Genomic DNA, 23570 nt, shown 5'->3' on the forward strand with positions numbered 1-23570 from the left:
AAATTTTGTGATTTGTAATGATGTGGATGGAGCTAGAGAGCATTATGCTAAGCAAAACAAATCATAAAAAGACAAATACCGTATGATTTCACTCATATGTGGCATTTAAGAAACAAAACAAACAATCATAGCGGGGAGAAAAGGCCAACCAAGGAATAGACTCTTAACTATAGAGAACAAACTGATGGTTACCAGAGGGGAGGTGGGTAAGGATGGGTTAAATAGGTGATGGGGATTAAGGAGTGCACTTGTGATGAGCACCGGGTGTTGTATGTAAGTGTTGAATGACTAATTTGAATACCTGAAGCTAATATTACACTGTACATTAACTAACTGGAATTTAAATAAAAACTTAAAAAAATAAAGCATTCAGATGTCACATCATATATACAACTAAATAAATTTAATCAAGTGCTAGTTAATTAATTAATTTTTGAGTACAAACATTTTCCTCCAGGTCAGTAAAATATAATTGACAGATAACATTGTGTAAGTATAAGTTGTACGACTGTTTTGATTTGATACACTAATATATTGCAAAGTGATTACCATCGTAGCATTAGCTAATGCCTCCATCATGTCACATAATTATCATTTCTTTTCTGTGGTATGAACACTTAAGATTTACTTTCTTAGCAACGTTCAAGTATATACTACAGTATTATTAACTATAATCATCATGCTATACATTAGATCCCTAGAACTTATTTATCTTATAACTGAAAGTTCATAGCCTTTGACCAACATCTCTCCATCTCCTCCCAGTCCCCCTCCAGCCCCTGGTAACCACCACTCTGTTTCTATGAATTCAGCTTTTTTAGATTCCACATATAAGTGATATCATACAGCATTTGTCTGATTTATTTCAGTAGTGTTATGCCCTCAGAGTCCATTCGTCTGGTTGCAAATGGTAGGATTTCTTTCCTTCTCATGATTGAATAATATTCCATGGTATATATATATAGTGGTGGTATTTTTTATACCACATAATCTTTATCCATTCATCCATTGACAGACACTTTAGGTTATTTCCATATCTTGGCTATTGTGAATAATGCTGCAGTGAACATGGGAGTACAGATATCTCTACGAGATCTTGTTTTCATCTCCTTTGGAGATACACCTGGAAGTGGGATATCTGGATTGTATGGTAGTTCTATTTTTAATTTTTTGGATGAGCCTCCATAGTATTTTCCACAGTGGCTGAATAAACCTACATTCCCACCAACATTGTACAAGGATTTCCTTTGTTCTACATCGTCGCCAACATTTGTTATCTCTTGTCTTTTTTGATAGCTGTTCTAGCAGATGTGAAATGATAACTCATAGTGGTTTTGATTTGCATTTTTCTGATGATTAGTGATGTTGAGCATCTTTTCATGTACCTGTTGGCCATTTGTATGTATTCTTTGGAAAAATGTCTATTCAGATCCTCTGTCCATTTTTAATTGGATTATTTGTTTTTTTCGCTATTGAATTGTAGGAGTTCTTTTTTTTTTATATGAAATTTATTGTCAAATTGGTTTCCATACAACACACAGTGCTCATCTCAACAGGTGCTCTCCTCAATGCCCATTACCCACTTTCCCCTCCCCCCACCCTCTATCAATCCTCAGTTTATTCTCAGTTTTTAAGAGGCTCTTATGGTTTGCCTCCTACCCTCTCTGTAACTTTTTTACCCCCATCGCCTCCCCCCTGGTCTTCTGTTGAGTTTCTCAGCATCCACATAAGAGGGAAAATATATGGTATCTGTCTTTCTCTGCCTGACTTATTTCACTTAGCATAACACTCTCCAGTTCCATCCACGTTGCTACAAATGGCCAGATTTCATTCTTTCTCATTGCCAAGTAGTATTCCTATGTATATTTAACCACATCTTCTTTATCCATTTGTCGGATGATGGACATAGGCTCCTTCCATAATTTGGCTATTGTAGAAAGTGCTGCTATAAACCTTGGGGTACTAGTGCCCCTATGCATCAGCACCCCCGTATCCCTTGGGTAAATTCCTAGCAATACTATTACTGGATCATAGGGTAGATCTATTTTTAACTTTTTGAGGAACCTCCACACTGTTTTCCAGAGCGGCTACACCAGTTTGCATTCCCACCAATAGTGCAAGAGGGTTCCCATTTCTCCACATCCTCTCCAGCATCTATAGTCTGCTGATTTGTTCATTTTAGCCACTTTGACTGGCGTGAGGTGGTATCTCAGTGTGGTTTTGATTTGTATTTCCCTGATGAGGAGTAACATTGAGCATCTTTTCATGTGCCTGTTGGCCATCCGGATGTCTTCTTTAGAAAAGTGTCTATTCATGTCTTCTGCCCATTTATTCACTGGATTAATTTGTTTTTTGGGTGTGGAGTTTGGGGAGGTCTTTATAGATTTTGGATACTAGCCTTTTGTCCTATATGTCATTTGCAAATATCTTTTCCCATTCCATTGGTTGCCTTTTAGTTTTGTTGGTTGTTTCCTTTGCAGTGCAGAAGCTTTTTATCTTGATGAGGTCCTAATAGTACATTTTTGCTTTTAATTCCCTTGCCTTTGGAGATGTGTCAAGTAAGAAATTGCTGTGGCTGAGGTCAGAGAGGTTTTTTTTCCTGATTTTTCCTCTAGGGTTTTGATGGTTTTCTGTCTCACATTCAGGTCCTTCATCCATTTTGAGTTTATCTTTGTGAATAGTGTAAGAAAGTGGTCTAGTTTCATTCTTATGCAAGTTTCTTTCCAGTTCTCCCAGCACCATTTGTTAAAGAGACTGTCTTTTTTCCATTGGATATTCTTTCCTGCTTTGTCAAAGATTAGTTGGCCATACTTTTGTGGGTCCACTACTGGAGTCTCTATTCTATTCCATTGGTCCACGTGTCTATTTTTGTGCCAATACCATGCTGTCTTGATGATTACAGCTTTGTAGTAGAGGTAAAGTGTGGGATTGTGATGCCTCCCACCTTGGTTTTCTTCTTCAAAATTACTTTGGCTATTCAGGGCCTTTTGTGGTTCCATATGAATTTTAGGATTGCTTGTTCTAGCTTTGAGAAGAATGCTGGTGCAATTTTGATTGGGATTGCATTGAATGTGTAGATTGTTTTGGGTAGTATTGACATTTTAACAATATTTATTCTTGCAATCAGAAGAATAAACTTCCATTTCTTTGTATCTTCTTCCAATTTCCTTCCTAAGCTTTCTATACTTTTCAACATACAGATCTTTTACATCTTTGGCTTAGGTTTATTCCTAGGTATTTTATGATTCTTGGTGCAATTGTGAATGGGATTAGTTTCTTCATTTGTCTTTCTGTTGCTTCATTATTAGTGTATAAGAATGCAACTGATTTCTGTACATTGATTTTGTATCCTGTGACTTTGCTGAATTCATGTATCAGTTCTAGCAGACTTTTGGTGGAGTCTATCAGGTTTTCCATGTATCGTATCATGTCATCTGCAAAAAGTGAAAGCTTGACTTCATCTTTGCCAATTTGGATGCCTTTGATTTCATTTTGGTGTCTGATTGTTGATGTTAGAACTTCCAACACCATGTTAAACAACAGCAGTGAGAGTGGGCATCCTTGTCGTGTTCCTGATCTCAGGGGGAAAGCTCTCAGTTTTTCCCCATTGAGGATGATGTTAGCTGTGGGCTTTTCATAAATGGCTTTTATGATGTTTAAGTATGTTCCTTCTATCCCGACTTTCTCGAGGGTGTTTATTAAGAAAGAATGCTGAATTTTGTCAAATGCTTTTTCTGCATCGATTGACAGAATCATATGGTTCTTTTCTTTTCTTTTCTTAATGTGATGTATCACATTGATTGATTTGTGAATGTTGAACCAGCCCTGCATCCCAGGAATGAATCCCACTTGATCATGGTGAATAATTCTTTTTTTATGCTATTGAATTTGATTTGCTAGTATCTTGTTGGGAATTTTTGCATCCATATTCATCAGGGATATTGGCCTGTAGTTCTCTTTTTTTGCGGGGTCTCTGGTTTGGGAATCAAAGTAATGCTGGCTTCATAGAATGAGTCTGGAAATTTTTTGGAACAGCTTGAGAAGGATAGGTATTATCTCTGCTTTAAATGTCTGGTATAATTCCCCAGGGAAGCCATCTGGTCCTGGACTCTTATTTGTTGGGAGATTTTTGATAATTGATTCAATTTCTTCACTGGTTATGAGTCTATTCAAATTTTCTATTTCTTCCTGTTTGAGTTTTGGAAGTGTGTGGGTGCTTAGGAATTTGTCCATTTCTTCCAGGTTGTCCAGTTTGTTGGCATATAATTTTTCATAGTATTCCCTGTTAATCCCTTGTATTTCTAAGGGATTGGTTGTAATAATTCCATTTTCATTCATGATTTTATCTATTTGGGTCCTCTCTCTTTTCTTTTTGAGAAGCCTGGCTAGAGGTTTATCAATTTTATTTTTTCAAAAAACCAACTCTTGGTTTCATTGATCTGCTGTACTGTTTTGTTTTTTTTTTTTTAGATTCTATATTGTTTATTTCTGCTCTGATCTTTATTATTTCTCTTCTTCTGCTGGGTTTGGGGTGTCTTTGCTGCTCTGCTTCTGTTTCCTTTAGTTGTGCTGTTAGATTTTGTATTTGGGATTTTTCTTGTTTCTTGAGATAGGCCTGGACTGCAATGTATTTTCCTCTCAGGACTGCCTTTGCTACATCTCAAGGTGTTTGGATTGTTGTATTTTTATTTTCGTTTGTTTCCATATATTTTTAAATTTCTTCTCTAATTGCCTGGCTGACCTATTCATCCTTTAGTAGGATGTTATTTAACCTCCATGCTTTTGGAGGTTTTCCAGACTTTTTCCTGTGGTTGATTTCAAGTTTCATAGCATTGTGGTCTGAAAGTGTGCATGGTATGATCTCAATTCTTTTATACTTATTAAGGGCCTATTTTGTGGCCCAGTATGTGATCTATCTTGGAGAATGTTCCATGTGCACTCAAGAAAAAAGTATATTCTGTCACTTTGGGAGGCAGAATTCTAAAGTCCATCTGATCCAGTATATCTTTCAGGGCCCTTGTTTCTTTATTTATTCTCTGTTGGGTGTTCTATCCATTGCTATAAGTGGAGTATTAAAGTCCCCTGCAATTACCACATTTTTATCAATAAGGTTGCTTATGTTTGTGATTAATTGTTTTATATATTTGGGGGCTTCCAAATTCGGTGCATAGACATTTATAATTGTTAGCTCTTCCTGATGGATATACCCTGTAATTATTATATAATGCCCTTCTTCATCTCTTGTTACAGCCTTTAATTAAAAGTCTAGTTGTTCTAACATAAGTAAGACTGCTCCAGATTTCTTTTGACTTTCAGTGGCATGATAGATAGTTCTCCATCCCCTCACTTTCAATCTGAAGGTGTGCTCAGGTCTAAAATGAGTCTCTTGTAGACAGAAAATAGATGGGTCTTGTTTTTTTTTTTTTTAATCCATTCTGATACCCTATGTCTTTTGGTTGGAGCATTTAGTCCATTTACATTCAGTGTTATTATTGAAAGATATGTGTTTAGAGTCATTGTGATATCAGTAGGTTTCATGCTTGTAGTGGTGTCTCTGGTACATTGTGGTCCTTACAACATTTCACTCACAGAATCTCCCTTAGGATCTCTGTTGTAGGGCTGGTTTAGTGGTGATGAATTCCTTCAGTTTTTGTTTGTTTGGGAAAACCTTTATCTCTCCTATTCTGAATGACAGACTTGCTGGGTAAAGGATTCTTGGCTGCATATTTTTTCTGTTCCTCACACTGAAGATTTCCTGCCATTCCTTTCTGGCCTGCCAAGTTTCAGTAGATAGGTTTGCTACTAGCCTTATGTGTCTACCTTTGTATGTTAAGGCCCGTTTATCCCTAGCTGCTTTCACACTTGATCTTAGCCAAAAGGCCGAGAAGCGATATCCCTAGCTGCTTTCAGAATTCTCTTTATCCTTGTATTCTCCCGGTTTCACTATGATATGTCATGCAGAAGATCAATTCAAGTCTGAAGGGAGTTCTCTGTGCCTTTTGGATTTCAATGCCTGTTTCCTTCCCCAGATCAGGGAAGTTCTTAGCTATGATTTGTTCAAGTACACCTTCAGCCCCTTTCTCTCTCTCTCTCTTCCTCTTCTGGAATTCCTATGATACGGATATTGTTCTGTTTGATTGCATCATTTCATTCTTTAATTCTCCCCTCATACTCCTGGATTTTGTATCTCTTTTTCTCAGCTTCCTCTTTTCCCATAATTTTATCTTCTAATTCACCTATTTTCTCCTCTGCCTCTTCAATCCATGCTGTAGTCATCTCCATTTTATTTTGCACCTTGTTTGTAGCATTTTTAAATTCATCATGACTATTTTTTAGTCCCTTGATCTCTGTAGCAATAGATTCTCTGCTGTCTTCTATGCTTTTTTCAAGCCCAGCAGTTAGTTTCATGACTATTATTCTAAATTCTTGTTCTGTTATATTGCTTAAATCGGTTTTAATCGATTTGTTAGCTGTTGCTACTTCCTGGAATTTCTTTTGAGGGGAATTCTTCCGTTTCATCATTTTGGCTAGTTTTCTGTCCCTTTTGCATTTTAAAAGCTTGTTGTATGCTCTGCACCTGCGAGCACCTGCTGTATTAAAGGAGGGTCACATACTGGCCAGGGCCTGGCCCTTCAGGAGGTGTTTTTTCGGGTCTTGTTACTTGCTCTCTGTTGTTGTGACTTTGGTTATTTTATTACCCTACTCATAATAATATTTTGGCCCCTCTACCAGATATGCCTTGATTTGTTCATTGGAGTAGCCCTGTAAAGGGAAACAGATGGACAAACAGGAGACAAAAACACGCAAACACACAAATAACACAAAGAAACAAACAAAACCCCTAAAGACTAAAAACAAAAAACCCCAAAACACCAACTACAAGTAAAGAAGAGGGTGGAGGTGGTGGTGATGGAAGAGCACATACAAAGAGAGAAATGACTGGGGTGGGGGGAGGGAAGAAAAAATAAATATTGGTTGGGCAGAGAGACTAAAAGGCTTAATCCAGAGAGGGAAAAAGGAAAATAAAGAAGGAGGTGGGGAAAACGAAATGAGGATAAAGTTGCCCAGACAGAGAAACTATATGGCTTGAAAATTCCAGAGAGAGAAAGGAGTATAAAGAAGGAGGTGTAGAATGTGTATCAAGACAATGGATTAAATATGTCTGTTTAGACAGACCAATAACCAGAGTAACCAGCCTAGGGGAGGGAAGAGATAAGGAGGAGAAATGGGGGAGGGGGAAGAATATATCTATATATCCAGAATTGACCTAGAGTTAATCCAGGCAATGCTGCATTGCTGGTTGGTGGTAGCTGTCCTCAGGGTCTGTGCCGCTCCAGTGGATAGGCAGTTACCCAGTGCAAGGGGGTGTGGTTTGGTGTAGTCGGAACCCACCTCCACTAGGAGCCCTGGAAGTGATCCCTCAGGCCCCACCTTGGTGGTGGTGGGAGCAGGGGCAGAATGGTGATCCCTCAGTCTCTTCACGGATCCCGACCTGGTGAACTCCCTTTGAGTGGTCCTCACTGTGCTGCGGGCACAGGCGGGGGGGGGGGGGGGGGGGCGGCGCAGTCTTTCTTACTCCGCCAACTCCCCTGACCCTGCACTTGGCTAGGATTCAAAGTCCCGCTCTGTGAGCTCTGACACTGGGGAAGTGCCTCTGAATGTGGTGATATGTGGTCCCGGCTGGGTTTGTGCCACCGCACTTTAGGGAGGACCGCCTTCTCTTACCACGGACTGAGTCTCTGCCCTTGCCGCCTGAGACCCCGCCATGGCGGATGGCGGACACAGGCAGGCTTTGTCTTTTCCCACAGCACTCCAGGGACTCAGCGGCAGTATCCTCCTGCAGACTGAGCCCCTGGCCCAGCCGCTGTGCCCGGGGGTGGCGGATGCAGGCAGGTTCTATGCTATTGCGCAGCCCTCCAGGGAGGGAACCACTTTCTCCAGCTGTGGACTGAGACTCTGACCTACCACCACACCCAGGCCTGGCTCCCCCCCTCCCCAGGTGCGCGAACAGAGGCCAGCCCCATCCGGAGAAAGCCGCAGTTAGAGATTGGATCCCTCTCAGTCTCAGTCCCAGGTCTATCTCCTGTACCCATAGGTCCGGTCCTGCACTTTTCTATCCGCTCTTTCTTTTCCCTTTGTCTCTCCACAGAAGGGGGTCCCTCCCCTCCATGCTCACGTGGCCTTTTTTTTTTTTTTTTGTATCTCCCCCAGTCGCAGTTACCCACCTATCTTTTTTCCAGCTTTCCCATTTTCTTCCTAGTAGATTCAGTCTCTTTCCTCCCAGGCCCTGGTGTTCAAAGTCCTTTGGCTTCTACACTTCTTTGAGAGACAGGGAAAGTATGGATTCCCTCTACTTCTCTGCCATGTTGGCCGTCCTCCAGCAACTACGAGTTCTTTAAATATTTTGGGTATTAATCCTTATCAGATATATGACTTGTAGATATTTTCTTACATTTTGTAGGTTCCCTTTTCATTTTGTTGGTTATTTCTTTTGCTGTGCAGAGCTTTTTCATGTGATGTACTCCTATTTATTAATTTTGTTATTACTTGTGCTTTTGCTGTCAGATCAAAAAAAAAAAATCATTGCCAAGACCAATGTCAAGAAGTGTTTTTTCTTCTAGGAGTTCTATGGTTTCAGTTTTTAGGTTTAAAATTTTAATCCATTTCAAGTTAATTTTTGTAAGTGGTGTAAAAGGTCCAATTTCCTTCTTCTGCAAATGGATATCCAGTTTTCCTAACACCATTTATTAAGGAAACTGTCTTTCCCTACCAAATATTCTTTGCTCCATTGTCTAGTATTAATTGGACATATTTGCATGTATTTGTTTCTGTTCTATTAGTCTGTGTGTCTATTTTTATGGCAGTACCGTACATGTTTTAATTACTATTGCTTTGCAGTGTAGTTTGAAATCAGGAAGTTCGATACCTCCAGTTTTGCTCTTCTTTCTCAGGCACTTCTGTTTTTGTCCATGAATAGATGCTGAGTTTTTCTTATTGCATGTGGAGGGGGGAAGGGATGACTTATGCTGCCACGATGCTTTGTCTTACCATGTTAACAAAGTGTTTTCAGAATTATTAAACCAATACCACCATTAACAACAAAACTGCTAAGTAAATTTAGGATTTCTTTGCAGTTCATTTTGTCTTTAGAATATATCACATGTTAGAGAACTGTTCAAATTTACTTGAATTAATTTTATTTTTTCTATGGTGATGTTTCCCATTGGTATATACTTAGGACCACGTGCTTGTATTTGCATTCTGTTTACATAAAATTTCCCTTTTCTTTATTCTTTTATCCCTTTATAGTTTTCATCCTCTTACACTTTATTTTCAACATTTATACTGTTTCAAAGCCTGTTTCTTAAAAGACCTGCTGGATGTAGAGGGAAGGAAATAAAATGAAAATATTTCTGTGTCATCATATATATATATATTTCAATCAGGCTACTTAGAATAAGAACTTTGAATATTCTTTGATTTTAAAATATTTGGACCACAAATGTATTTTAAAACATGAATGGCATTTATGTGTCAGGTTTTCTTTAAGAAAACTAGCCTATAATTCTCACTTAGTAGCTATATTATCTTCTGTAGTAAAGTGGGGTCTGTTTACTTATAGAGTTAATAACTAGTTCATTCTCTAATTATTATCCATAAATCTTTTTTTTTTTTTATTTTTTTTCAACTTTTTTTATTCATTTTTGGGACAGAGAAAGACAGAGCATGAACGGGGGAGGGGCAGAGAGAGAGGGAGACACAGAATCGGAAACAGGCTCCAGGCTCTGAGCCATCAGCCCAGAGCCCGACGCGGGGCTCAAACTCACGGACCGCGAGATCGTGACCTGGCTGAAGTCGGACGCTTAACCGACTGCGCCACCCAGGCACCCCGTATAAATCTTTCCAAGCTAAGTGATCCTCTGAGTTTTTATCAGAGACCATTTAATAATACTGATGGTAGACTTGAGCTCACATTTAAATGGGACTTTGCAATATCTCTGGGACTCCTTGATGTTTTTCTCCACTTATTGAACTATCACCCTAGCAAAGATTTTCATTTTTCCTTCTTTCTTCATTCTTGCATGCTGCTGCCAGACTAATGTTGCCTAAATACTGCTTTTGTCATTCTCATTCAATAACTTTACAGTGTTTGCCTGTTGATGATAGTGGCATTAAATATGACTTATCTGCATTGGGCATTCAGAGTTTTCTTGAATCTTATCCTTCTTATCTCTATTATACTCATGAGAGCCTTCTTATCTCCAACTGTTATACTCATGAGAGTCATCACTTAGTTAGCACTTATAATACACCAGGTACTGAGAGAATGATGCATTATTTTCTGCTTTGTGTTGCTGTCTCCATGGAGAGAAATTCCCTTATCCTTCACCATTAAAGAAACTTTATATCCTTTAATGGTATCTGTTGGCATCTTTTCATCAGTCAATCATCATCTCATGGCATTAGCACAAATAATTAAAATAACAGGGGTTTATTGTCAGGTTACTACAAGTACCTTCACATACCTCCAAGAAACAAAATATTGCCTGATCTCCTGAGGACCAGACCTCAAAAATCAAAATCAGAGCAACATTCTCCATCTTCCTGGGCCAGCATACTTTTATTCTCTTCTCCATCATTCTCTCTTTCCTAGACCACAACGATGGCTCATCCCAACTGTACACCAGGATCTCTCACTGCCCATAGTCAGCTGGCAAGAATTCGTGTGTTAGTTGAAAATCTTGAGAGAGGCAAGTGGAGGTATTCTTGGGGTACTCAGAGATCTTGCAGGGATCATGGATGGAGCAGTTTTTAAAAGTTTATCAAAAGAGAAGTGAATAAAAGTAGGTTGGATCTTATTTATCAACTTTCAAGATTATTTTATTTAAGATGAGATAGAAAGTTAAATATTTTTATGATTTGAATATTTTTTATGTCCTCAGGCATACCGTGGCAAATAAAAGAGAGTTTGTCAATTAAACTGCATTTATTTATAGATTGTTGTAGATTTGTTTGAATTTTTATCTATTAATGAAAAAAGACATGACATATGAGAGGAAGTAATAATTTTGCAAATAGATAGTTACCCTTTAATGTTTAGAAAATATGCCCTTTTTTGGATACAAATCTAATTGTAATGGCAATCTTCTCCTTCTTCAGTTTTGCAGACTCCAGCTGCTAGCAAGCATGTATCTGCCAAAGATCCAAAAAAGCTGAAACAATCTAGAAGCATTGACTGTTTTACAGGTAATTAAAATTGGGATAAACTGTTTTTCCAAAAAATTTAAAGATAGTTTTTATGTTTCCCTTTTGGTAAAAATGTGTATTTTCTGTTTCAGAATTAAGTGTAATGAATAAAATAAAGAAGAATAAGCTGTCCAAAGCGATTTACTTGATGCAGAAAGCTCTTCTAGTATTTGAAAAAGATGCAGCCTCTACATGTTCACACAACTTTTTGATGGTAACAACATGCCATTCCTTTTTTTTTTTTTTTTTACTCCTGACATACAACCATAGTTAAATGAATGATTTAGTTCCCTTTGCTAAAAATAATGTGTTCGTTAGATTATGAACTTTTAGGGTCCCTATATCTAGTCCTCTCTTTTGAGAAGTAGAATGGTTCTGAACAGGGAACTAATTTGTATTGCCAGTCCTGAACTCTCCTAAAATGATAGATCCTCTCACTGTATTTTCTCTTTGTAGGGGCAACTTACATTGGAAACCAAATAAAATCAGAAGGATTAAAAATAAGGGAAACTATAGAATTTAAGTGACACTATGCTAGCATAATGCATTCCTTACTATGGAATTAAAATACTTCAAGTCCATTGGCTCACATACCTCCTCTCCGGTGGTATTGCTGATTTATGGACTAAATGCCTTATTATCTTACTCTGACCTGGAAATTGTTCTGTCTTCTTGCTGATTCATTGTATATTGATTTTAGAGTTTAAATTTTTGAGGGCAGTAAAATTTAAAGTTAGGGGATTTTTAAAAATTTTGTCTCTCATACTGTATTACCCATAAAAATTTGATTGTATTGGCTGAGTGAATGGCACATGGTGAAGTAGAGAATAATGATACAAGTAGATTAGCTGATAAGAGAAAGACAAAAGTAGGTCAAAGCTAGGGAGAAGATACAGAGTTTAAGAAGAGTTTAAGAGAAAAAGTTTAGCATATTTATATAATGAGGATGAAGAGCCAGAAGAAAAGGAATTGAAGATATGAGAGGGGTTAATGATAGAGCAGAATCCTATTAGAAGAGGGAAGGAGATGATTGAAAACACAGATAAAGTGATTCATCTTCAGTGGAGGGTGGGCTGCAGGGCAGACGCCTCATCCTCTGATATAAAAGGGAAGGAGGAAAAGACTGATGTAGATTAGAGTGAGTCTATTAGTGTGGAGGCAGAGAGTTGAGTTGATGCCTTCTTATGCCAATCATCTGATAGAGTAGGAAGCAAGGGATATTTGCCAACAGCGGAGAGCAAGGGTGGACAGTTGGACCGAGGAGAGAGAAGATGGTTACAGAGTGGAGAGGAATGAATAAGAAACGGATGGGGAAGCTGACTCCAAGTTAAAGGACTGGCCAACACAAAGTTCTGGCTGAAGTTGAAGACCATGAATTTTTAAGAAGCCCCATCTGCATAGTCGTATGACATTATCCTGGTGTGTTATTTTTAGAAGCTGTGACAGCAGAATATTTGTGACAGCAGAAATATGTACAGGGCTGGATTTTTACAAATGATAGTATGGGTTAAAAGTTCATAATAAAAATGGGTACAGAATGAGTGAGAGGGAAGTGACACCCTCACGGTCTTCAAAGTCTTGGTGACTAGGAAGATGTCAAGAGACTAGACATCTCTGTGAGGTCAGAGACCAGAAAATCAGAATCTGAGAGAGCTGGAAGGATAGGTATTTGAGGTCAGAAAGTAGGATATTGGAATTTAAGATTTCTGATATATAGCACTCTCTGATCATCTGTCCATTACTTCATTCATCCAAAAAATGTTTTTGAGTACTTACCATCCATTCAGCAAATATTTATTGCACATTGATTGTGTGCCTGGTATTATGCTGAGTACAGGGGATAAAAACAAATTAAATCCTTTATTTATTTAAGAAATATTGATGGGTTGCCTTCTCCTTGTGGTCCCTGCCTTCAAGATAAATCCAGTCTGTGGGAACATAGATAAATAAGTAGGTAATTATGGGTCATTGCTATAGATGCTTTCATTGCAAAGAGTGCCCGGGGAATTAGGCAGTGGAGTACCAAAGCCAGCAGTGGGTAATGTTTAAGGAAACATACAGAAAAGGAATCGTGAAGTTGAATACTGACAGGCAGATAAAGAGGAAGACAAAGGGTGGAAATGATATTATGGAAGAGAAAACAACATGTACAAAGTTCCTGAAGCTAGAAATCTCATAGAGTTCTTTTGGTCCTATAGGTCTCAGTGTCACAGAAGCATAGATGCAAGGGGAGGGGTGGGTATTGGGATAAGATGGTAAGAAGAAGAGACCACAGAGGAAGTCTGAGGATTTTGGATGGACTGATGCTATTGGTGTTCAAGGTTGGTAAGTCCGTCCTGGCAGTATTAGGGAAGAGCCTTATTAAATTTGAATATCTAGCATTTGAATGAAGGAGTTTTATGATAGTTTGGATAGTCTCAGATGACTGGTGCCTGATTTTTGTTGGAAAACTTTGGGGTGTGTTCAGATTCATTTTCTCATCAGATGCTTCTGAAGCCCCTTGCTACTATCTGGTACTTGGAGGATACTAATACTTCAGTCCTATTTCTACATCAAATAAAACTTATCTTTCTTTTAGAACTGTTTCTCTCAGGAGTAATTTTGTGGCCTCTCAGAGCCTGGAGAGAATAAAGCCTCTGGGATTTTCCCTTTTGTTTTATTATGACTGAATCTGGTCTTCGTGCTGTCATAATATGCTCATTCCCCTGTTATATCTCTATCTTCCTACCTTTGACACTGGGGGACACACTGGAGTTGTGAGAAGTCAGAAGTTTTCATGCTTTTCTCCCTGTGTGCCTTTTCCTTCTATTTCTTAAGTGAAACTATTTTAACTTAAGAAAAATTGTAAGTATAATGTCCTCTTAGCATAGAATCATGAGATGCATTTAGAGGCTCTATTTTTTTTTATGAGGGGTTCTCCATAAGGATTTCACCAACTAGGAACATGTTGAATATTTATTTAGAAGTTCTGAAATCATCTATAGCCACCTCTGCTCCTCAATGGTAGTTTTTTATCCAAGTGTTAAGGCTTAATGATCAGTCCTTAGAGTACTCTCGTAAACAATGATGTTATGGCTCAAATAATTGCCAAACTTTCTCTCTTTAAAGAAGACAAATAAATTTCTTTCCCTTGGCAATCATTTCTGCTGGGGTATATTACAGAATGGTTTACATTATCATGATTTTGTAATAAAGTTATCCCCAAATCAGTAACTGATGTGTCACCTGATACCATAAAAAGGTTTGAAAAGCCTGGGTCTTTTTCTTTTCAGAACTCTTAAATAATTCATACCCTGTTTTAGTTTTTCAGAAGTTTCCTGACCTTGTGGAGCTGCATAATCTCATCAGGTGTCCATTTTATTCCTAATCAGTTATAAGTGGACCAACTTGTTGCCAGGAGTGAGAGACAAACCTTTGATAATAGCTTGTTAGCTTTCTAAATGAAATGACTGGTTTGTTTTTTGATTATGGGGATTTCCAACCTCCCCCCCCCCCCTTTTTCCTGTCTTGGTTATTGGGCTTCTGAAAGTCCATGTTGGCTTTTTATTACATTAGCGGTAATTGGATTACTAAGTATAATCATTCTTCCTATTTTATAGCATTTTAGTCAAATCAATTCTGTTTGCTTTTGGGGAAAGAATATAGGTAAATCAATTTTTTTTCAGAGATCTTATCAGCTCTTTTTAATTGTTCCATGTTGAAGTCTTTCCCATAAAGAGCAAATTCTTTCTGATTCTGACCCCCTCCTGTGAAGTCATATTTTGACCCCCTAGACCTCAAACTATTGACGGGAGATTTTAGCTAACTTACATTTCAAGTTTTAATGGTATTTTGTAGGAAACTTCATCCAGGTTGCCTTTCCATGCTTCTTTTTAACTTAGCTTTGTATTAAGAGAAGATACATTGTAGTTAGGAGTATAGGGTGTTGGGTTAAAGTTTTGGTTCTGCTACTGACTAGCTGTATGATCAAGGTCAAGTTACTTATGCTCTCCTAAGTTTTAATTTCTTCATATATAAAATGGGGGTTCTTGGGAAGATTCAAGGAAATGATGCATGTAAAATGCTTAGCATTTGGCACAGAACAAGCAGTCAATAAATGTTAGCCATTATTATTATTACTACTACTACTACTACTCTGTCTTCCACTTTAAGCATTCTGGAACATTCTGTTTTATCATATCAGAACTATTTTTTGGTGTTCTAGATATACTTTCCTCTATCAAACTATATGTTTCTTTTTGTGTTGTCTCCAAGATTGATCTTATAAATTGTATATTTTATTCTTAGCAATAAAAAAATATTTCTTTCCTGGATTCTTGGATATGACTTAACTTTTATTAATCTCCTTCTAAAATGTATGTAATAGTGCTGAGAATCCAGAATATACCTCAGGAGGTCTACTAGACAAGTAATAAATATGGCACTTTATTATTCCAGTCTTATGATCGTTTTTTATGGATAGTTGTTAATCATGACCTTGAAGATTGCATTATATCTTTCCCCAAGTGTTTTGCTGCACTGTCGATGTCAAACGTATTTAATGTCAATCTGTCCTCGTAAGCATTGAATAACTTCTAAAAAGAAGCAGGTCTGTTTCTCTATGGGAACTATAGGCAGAGATTTACATTCAGACAAAAGTACTTTGGACTTCAGTACAATTTTTAATGGCAATAAAACAATATGTTTTGATGGACATATTAGGCAACATGTTGGACATGTTATAGGCAACAGTCATGTCCATAATGAAAACATTTTCTCTTTTTACAGTTGAATAGAGCTGGTTTCATGGGAATTTTTCTTTCTTGAGTTTTTGGGACTACTTTTCTGGTAATATTTTTTTCCTTTTATTTGAGGAACCCCCTTTAAAAAGCCCTAATCACTTTCTTTTTTAAAAATTGATGTATAATTGACATATAACGTTATATTAGTTTCAGGTGTGTAACGTAATGGCTCGATATTTGTATATGTTGCTAAATGATCACTGCAAAAAATCTTATTAACTTAGGTATTTGTTATCAGTTACAAAATTTTTTTTCTTGTGATGACAACTTTTCAGATTTACTCTCTTAGGAACTTTTAAATAAGGAATACAGTATTATTAGCTGTAGTCACTGGGCTGTACATTACACCCCCGTGACTTATTTTATAACTGGGAATTTGTACCTTTTGACCCCTTTCACCCATTTTTGTCCCACCTCTCACCCCCAACCAACTGGCAACCACCAATGAACTTTGTTTTTTTCAGATTCCATATGTGAATGACATCATATGGTATTTGTCTTTTTCTGACTTATTTCACTTAACATAATGCCCTCAGGGTCCATCTATGTTATCTCAGATGGCAAGGTTTCATTTTTTTTTCTATGGCTGCATAATATTCATACATATGAGTTATATATTCATATATATATAATGTGTCTTGGCTATTGTAAATAATGCTGAAATGAACATGGGGGTATAGATACTTTTTCTAATTAGTGTACCAGTCACTCTCTTATAAATGGAATGCTTTTAGCAACTCAATGATTTGGCTTACTAAGTTAGGATTTTAATTTTTTTTTAATTAGTTTCATTTTTTTAAATATTTGAAATTTATTGTCAAATTGGTTTCCATACAACACCCAGTGCTCATCCCAAAAGATCCCCTCTTCAATACCCATCACCCACCCTTCCCTCCCTCCCACCCCCCCCCACCCCCCCCATTAGCCCTCAGTTTGTTCTCATTTTTTAAGAGTCTCTTATACTTTGGCTCTCTCCCACTCTAACCTCTTTTTTTTTTCCTTCCCCTCCCCCATGGATTCCTGTTAAGTTTCTCAGGATCCACCTAAGAGTGAAAACATATGGTATCTGTCTTTCTCTGTATGGCTTATTTCACTTAGCATCACACCCTCCAGTTCCATCCACGTTGCTACAAAGGGTCATATTTCATTCTTTCTCATTGCCACATAGTACTCCATTGTGTATATAAACCACAATTTCTTTATCCATTCATCAGGTGATGGACATTTAGGCTCTTTCCATAATTTGGCTATTGTTGAGAGTGCTGCTATAAACATTGGGGTACAAGTGCCCCTATGCATCAGTACTCCTGTATCCCTTGGGTAAATTCCTAGCAGTGCTATTGCTGGGTCATAGGGTAGGTCTATTTTTAATTTTTTGAGGAACCTCCACACTGTTTTCCAGAGTGGCTGCACCAATTTGCATTCCCACCAACAGTGCAAGAGGGTTCCTATTTCTCCACAGGATTTTAATTTCTAACTAGCACTAGGTTTTACCTTGAGTACTATTATAGAATTTATCTGATTTACATAAATCAAGGACTCTGTTTTAGACTTTTGTTACCTTTCATTTAAGACCTTAGTGCTTTTATTAGTCTATTTCAAATTGGGCCATGGAATCTGAGTTGGGGAGTCTAAAGTTAAAACTGATCAAGACTGAATCAGAACATTTTAAACATATTGTCTTAAAATGCATTATAGAGCATCCTTGTCTGTCATAATTTCATATATCTTTCATTCAAAACACATTTACTGAACCTAAAGAGATAAATAAAGCACTGTCATTGTGGCCAAGACACTCATTGCTTAGAGAGTGTAGACAATCACGTACACAGATCATATTGTGTGATACCTGCTAAAATAAAGAATGGTAAATGACGAGAGTTAAGTACCTAAATGTGTGGGACTTCTTTTGGGAGGATTCAGAGGTGATTTTTAAGTGAGTCTTGAAGCACAGAAAAGGATGTAAAACCCTTCAGGAAGAGGAAGTTGCATGGGAAAAACTTCAAGGCATGACAAGCACAGGTTCTCAGAGAAGGATAGGAGGTAGTTATGGGAGAACAAAAGAGTAGAGAAGGAGATAAGGCTAGAAAGTATAATCATGATCAGAATACAAAGGGCTGTGGAGGAGTTTGCACTGTAACAAGTATAGGAGGAGTCATTGAAAGGCTAGATGACTGGAGGTTGAGGAGATTAGAGACTGAGAGAAAGGGTAGGAAGCTGATTAACTCATTTCAATCAGTGGCTCCCAGTCGCTGCTGTACTTCAAAATTATCCTTGACATTTGTTAATAATACAGATGTTTGGGGCACCTGGGTGGCTCACTTGGTTAAGCCTCCAACTCTTAATTTCAAGCCAGGTCATGATCTCACAGTTTGTGAGTTTGAGCACAGAGCTTGCTTGGGATTCTCTCTCCGTCTCTCGCTGCCCTCCCACCTCCACCGCACTTTCTCTCTCAAAACAAAGAAATAAACTTTAAAAAAAAATACAGACGCGCAAGCCTCATCCCTGGAGATTTTTATTAAATGGGTTCGGAGTGGGGATGGAATATCTTAATTTTTAAATAAACTCCATAGATGATATTGATCAATAGCCAGGTTGGAGAAATATCTGTGCCATGGCAGAAAGCAGGAAGTTTTAAAAAATCTCAGTTGGGTTCATGGATATGGAGAGAGAAGCTGCTAAATTCAAGTCAGAAGATGCTAGTGTCTGACTGGTTTACTGGAGCATGAACTGCTGAGGCAAATTTTGGAAATAAGTGTAGAAAGCCCAGGGCAGTTGGCTAGCCAGTTGAGATAAGGTCAAAAGTAGTGTGTGTTAATATTAGGGCCAGTAAACCAGTGCTGCTGGTGCATTTTATAGGCTGCACACATAATCCAGAGGACGGAAACTTTTAAAGTATTGGTCCCTTCCCTTGTGTTGCATAATTTTTCCTCAGGCTGATCTCACCTGTTCTTATGCAGCCTAAAATATCTTGGTCTCCACAGTCTGTGACGCAAATGAAGGCACATTAACATTTAATGTTCAAAATATAATAGCTTTCATCTCCCTTCTGTTCAAGTAGGAATGTCTTTAAAATTTTCCACAGTTATCTGGGAGGAATCTACTTATCTTTTTCTGCTCAAGCTTCTTCCTCATTTTGATTCTGGTCTCTTCCTCATCAAGCTCCTACCTATTGTTGCCTTTTGAGGGAACCCTGCTCTGTGGGCCTATCTGTTCTCTCAGGGAGCCAAATCTGGTCTTTTGTCTATGGTATAGGGTGGAAAGGTCAATGAGCCTCTGTCCAGCCCCATAGTTGTTGTGTCCTCTGGGCTGAACTGGCACTGCTGATTCCTTGATTCTCTCATAGTGTGTTAAGACACAGCTCCTTTAACATCTCTCTTTCCATCCATTTTCTCCATTCTTCTCAGTTTGGTTGAATGAGTGAAAAAGTAGAGATGGTAATGAATAATAGATGCCATCCTATCCCCTTGATTGATTCATTCATTCAATGATTCAAGTTATACTGAGCACCACATGTCTGTAAATTAGTTTTGAGTCTAAACAGCTAAGGTCTTTACCATGTAGGCCCTAGGAACATGGTTACCATTTAATACACCCCTTCTCACATGATGGAGTAATTGTCCTATGCAGATGGCTAAGATTCTTAATGATAAATGCCAAAAAAAAAAAAAAAAAAATCAAGCCCTCCTTGCACAGAACAAGCAGAATTTAAAAGCCCATTTATTATTACAGATAAATTTTAATCACAACTAATGATTTTAGACCTTAATGTCAGCCATTTCCTATAAACAATAAAAATGAGTTCATTCTGATCTCAATTTAGGTCAATCTTTATTTTAGGAGAAAATGTATGATACTACAGTTTTATAATCTACACTCCCACAGGGAACTAGTTTACTCACTCAGTTTTAAATATCACTTTGATGCAAATGACTCGTGGATCCTATCTCCAGTCTTACCCTTTCTTTTGAGCTCAAGTTCCCATCTCCAAATGGAAGCTTTGAACTTAGCATGTCTTCTGCAGGGGAGACAGTACAGGTTTTTGTATCAGAGTGAAATGTATTTGAAATTTGGTAGGCAGACATCTGTCTTCTCATTTTCGGTATTTCTTTTCTTTTTTTTTTTCAACTTTTTTTTTTTTTTTTTTTTTAATTTATTTTTGGGACAGAGAGAGACAGAGCATGAACGGGGGAGGGGCAGAGAGAGAGGGAGACACAGAATCGGAAACAGGCTCCAGGCTCTGAGCCATCAGCCCAGAGCCCGACGCGGGGCTCGAACTCACAGACTGCGAGATCGTGACCTGGCTGAAGTCGGACGCTTAACCGACTGCGCCACCCAGGCGCCCCGGTATTTCTTTTCTTAAATTTATTAAATTGGCTGGAACTTCCAGAACAAAAATGAATAGGGGCATTGTGTCTCCTTCTGGATTTTATTGATAATTCTTTTAGTGCTTCCCTATTAGCCATAATTTTGGCTATTGGCTAAAATTAATATTTTTCTCATGCTAAGGCAAGAGCTTTCCTGGTTTACTGAGGTTTGCCACACCCCCATCTTTACTGAGGCATAATTGGCAAATAAAATTGTAATATACTTAGAATGTATTATGTGATGATTTGATGTACATATAGAGTAGTCTCCTCTTATCTGTGGTTTTGCTTTCTGAGGAATCAGTTACCTGCAGACAACCACAGCCCAGAAGCAGATGATTCTCCTTCTGATGTATCCTCAGAAGGTCAGTAGTAGCCTAATGCTGTGTCACAGTGCCTATGACATTCACTTCACTTCATCTCATCACATAGGCATTTTATCTTCTCACATTGTCACAGGAAGAGGATGAGTACAGTACAATAAGATATTTTGAGACCACATTCACATAACTTTTATTATAATATATTGTTATAATTGTTCTATTTTATTATTAGATATTGCTAATCCCTTACTGTGCCTAATTTATAAATTAAACTTTATCATAGGTATATATGTATAAGAAAAAAATAGTATATATAGGGTTTGATATGTCTGTAGTTTCAGGCATCCATTGAGGGGCTTGGAATGTGTTCCTGTGGATAAGCAGGGACTATTGTACATTATAAAATGGTTACCACAATCAGCTTAATTAACACATTTATCGTGTCATGTAGTTACCTTTTTTTTTTCTGAGTGAGAACACTTAAGATATGTTTTCTTGCCAAATTTCAAGGATGCAATACACTATTATTAAGTGTAGTCACCATGCTCTACGTTAGATTTTCAGAACTTATTCATCTTATAACTGGAAGTTTGTGCCTCTTGACCGAATCCCCTCTTTCTTGCCCTTGGCAATCACCATTCTACTTACTGTTTCTATGAGTTTGACTTTTATTTTTTCAGATTACACATATAAATGATACCATACAGTATTTCTCTTTGTCTGGCTCATTTCATTAGTATAATGCCCTCAAGGTCATACATGTTGCTCCAATTGGCAGAATTTTCTTATTTTCTAAGGCTGAATAATATTCCATTGTATATATGTAACACAGTTTCTTTATTTATCAATGGACACTTAGATTGTCTTCACATCTTGGTGATAGTGAATAATGCTGCAATGAACATAGGAGTGCAGATACATCTTAAGATAATGATTTCATTTGCTTTGGATAAATACCCAGAAGTGGGATTGCTGGATTATATGATAGTTCTATTTTTAATTTTTTGAGGAACCTCCATACTGTATACCACATTGGTTGTACCAGTTCACATTCTTACCAACATTGTACAAAGGTTCCCTTTTCTCCACATCTACACCAACATTTGTTATCATTTGTCTTTTTGATAATAGACATTCTAACAGGTGTGAGATACTATCTCATGGTGGTTTTTATTTACATTTCCCTGATGATAAGTGATGTTGAGCATCATTTCATGTACCTGTTGGCCATCTGAATGTCTTTTTTGGAAAAATGTCTATTTGGGTTTTTTTTGGTCCATTTTTAAGTTATTTGACTGGATTGATTGCTATTGAGTTTAGAGTTCCTTATATATTTTAGATATCAAGGCCTTATTGAATGTATAGATTGCAAATATTTTCTCCAGTTCCATAGGTTGTCTTTTCAATTTGTTGATTGTTTCCTATGCTGTGCTGAAGGTTTTTAGCTTATTTACTTTTGTTTTTGTTGCCTATACCTCTTCTGTCAGAACCAAAAACAATTGTTGCCTAAACCAATGTCAAAGAGCTCTTCCTTTATGCTTTCTTCTAGGAGTTTGTGGTTTTCAGGTCTTATGTTTAAGTCTCTAATCCATTTTGAGTTGATTTTTGCATATAATAAGATAATGGTCCAATTCCATTCTTCAAATATGGATATCCAGTTTTCCCAATACCATTTATTAAAGAACATATTTATTAAAGAACCTAAAGAACCTTTCTTCATTGTATGTACTTGGAGACTTTGTCAAAAATTAGTTGACCATATTTCTGGGCTCTCTATTTTATTCCATTGGTCTTTCTTCTTTTCTTCTTCCTTTCTCTCTCCTTTCCTCCTTTCTCTCTCTCTCTCTCTCTCTCTCTCTCTCTCTCTACCATATTTTTGATTACTACAGCTTTGTTATACAGTTTGAGATCAGTTTTGTTCTTCTTGCTCAAGTCTGTGTCAGCTATTTGGATCTTTTGTCATTCTATATGAATTTTAGGATTGCCTTTTCTATTTCTGTGAAAAATGCCATTGAAATTTTCATAAAGATTGCATTGAATTTGTAGATCATTTTGTGTACTATGAATATTTCAATAATATTAATTCTTCCTACCCATGAACACGGGGAATTTTTCCATTTATTTGTGTCTTCTTCAGTTTCTTTCATCAACGTTTTATGCACAGACCTTTTTTACCTCCATGGTTAAGTTTATTGCTCTTTTCTTGTTTTTGACACTAATTTAAATGGGACTGTTTTCTTTATTCTTATTTTTATTTTTTGGATAGTTTGTTGTTAGTGTATAGAAATGCCACAGATTTTTATATGTTGATTTTGGATCTTGCAACTTTACTGAATTTGTTTATTGGTTCTAACAGTGTTTTGGTTGAGTCTTTGCAGTTTTCTCTCTATATAATCATGTCATCTGTAAACAGAGACAATTTTCTTCTTTCTTTTAGATTTAGATACTTTTTATTTCTTTTTCTTTTCTGATTGCTTTGGCTAGGATGTCCAGTAGCATGTTGAATAGGAGTGGTAAGAATGGGAACTCTTGTCTTCTTCCTGATCTTAGTGGGAATGCTTTCAACCCATTGCCATTGAGTACAATGTTAGCATAGGTTTGCCATATATGGCCTTTATTATGTTTAGGTATGATTCTTCTATATCCAGTTTGTAGAGAGGTTTTTTTTTTAATCATAAAAGGATGTTTAATTTTGTTAAATTCTTTTTCTGAATCTATTGAAATGATCATATTATTTTTATCTTTCATTTCGTTGATGTGGTTTATCACATTTACTGATTTGTATCACATTTATGTTGAGCCATCCTTGCATCCCAGAAATAAATCCTACTTCATCATGGTGTATAATCCTT

At 37.3% G+C, this 23570-nt stretch overlaps 1 protein-coding gene across 1 annotated transcript in view; it reads left to right on the forward strand.

Annotated features, from left to right (window-relative positions):
• CFAP54 (cilia and flagella associated protein 54) overlaps nucleotides 1-23570 on the forward strand; it is a 296556-nt gene that overhangs the window by 64643 nt on the left and 208343 nt on the right. Inside the window, 2 exon segments of the mRNA XM_043562207.1 lie at nucleotides 11161-11247; nucleotides 11340-11461. Coding sequence (XP_043418142.1) covers nucleotides 11161-11247; nucleotides 11340-11461 — 209 coding nt within the window.

This window comes from Prionailurus bengalensis, chromosome B4 (genome assembly GCF_016509475.1).
Source record: "Prionailurus bengalensis isolate Pbe53 chromosome B4, Fcat_Pben_1.1_paternal_pri, whole genome shotgun sequence".
Lineage (NCBI taxonomy): Eukaryota > Metazoa > Chordata > Mammalia > Carnivora > Felidae > Prionailurus > Prionailurus bengalensis.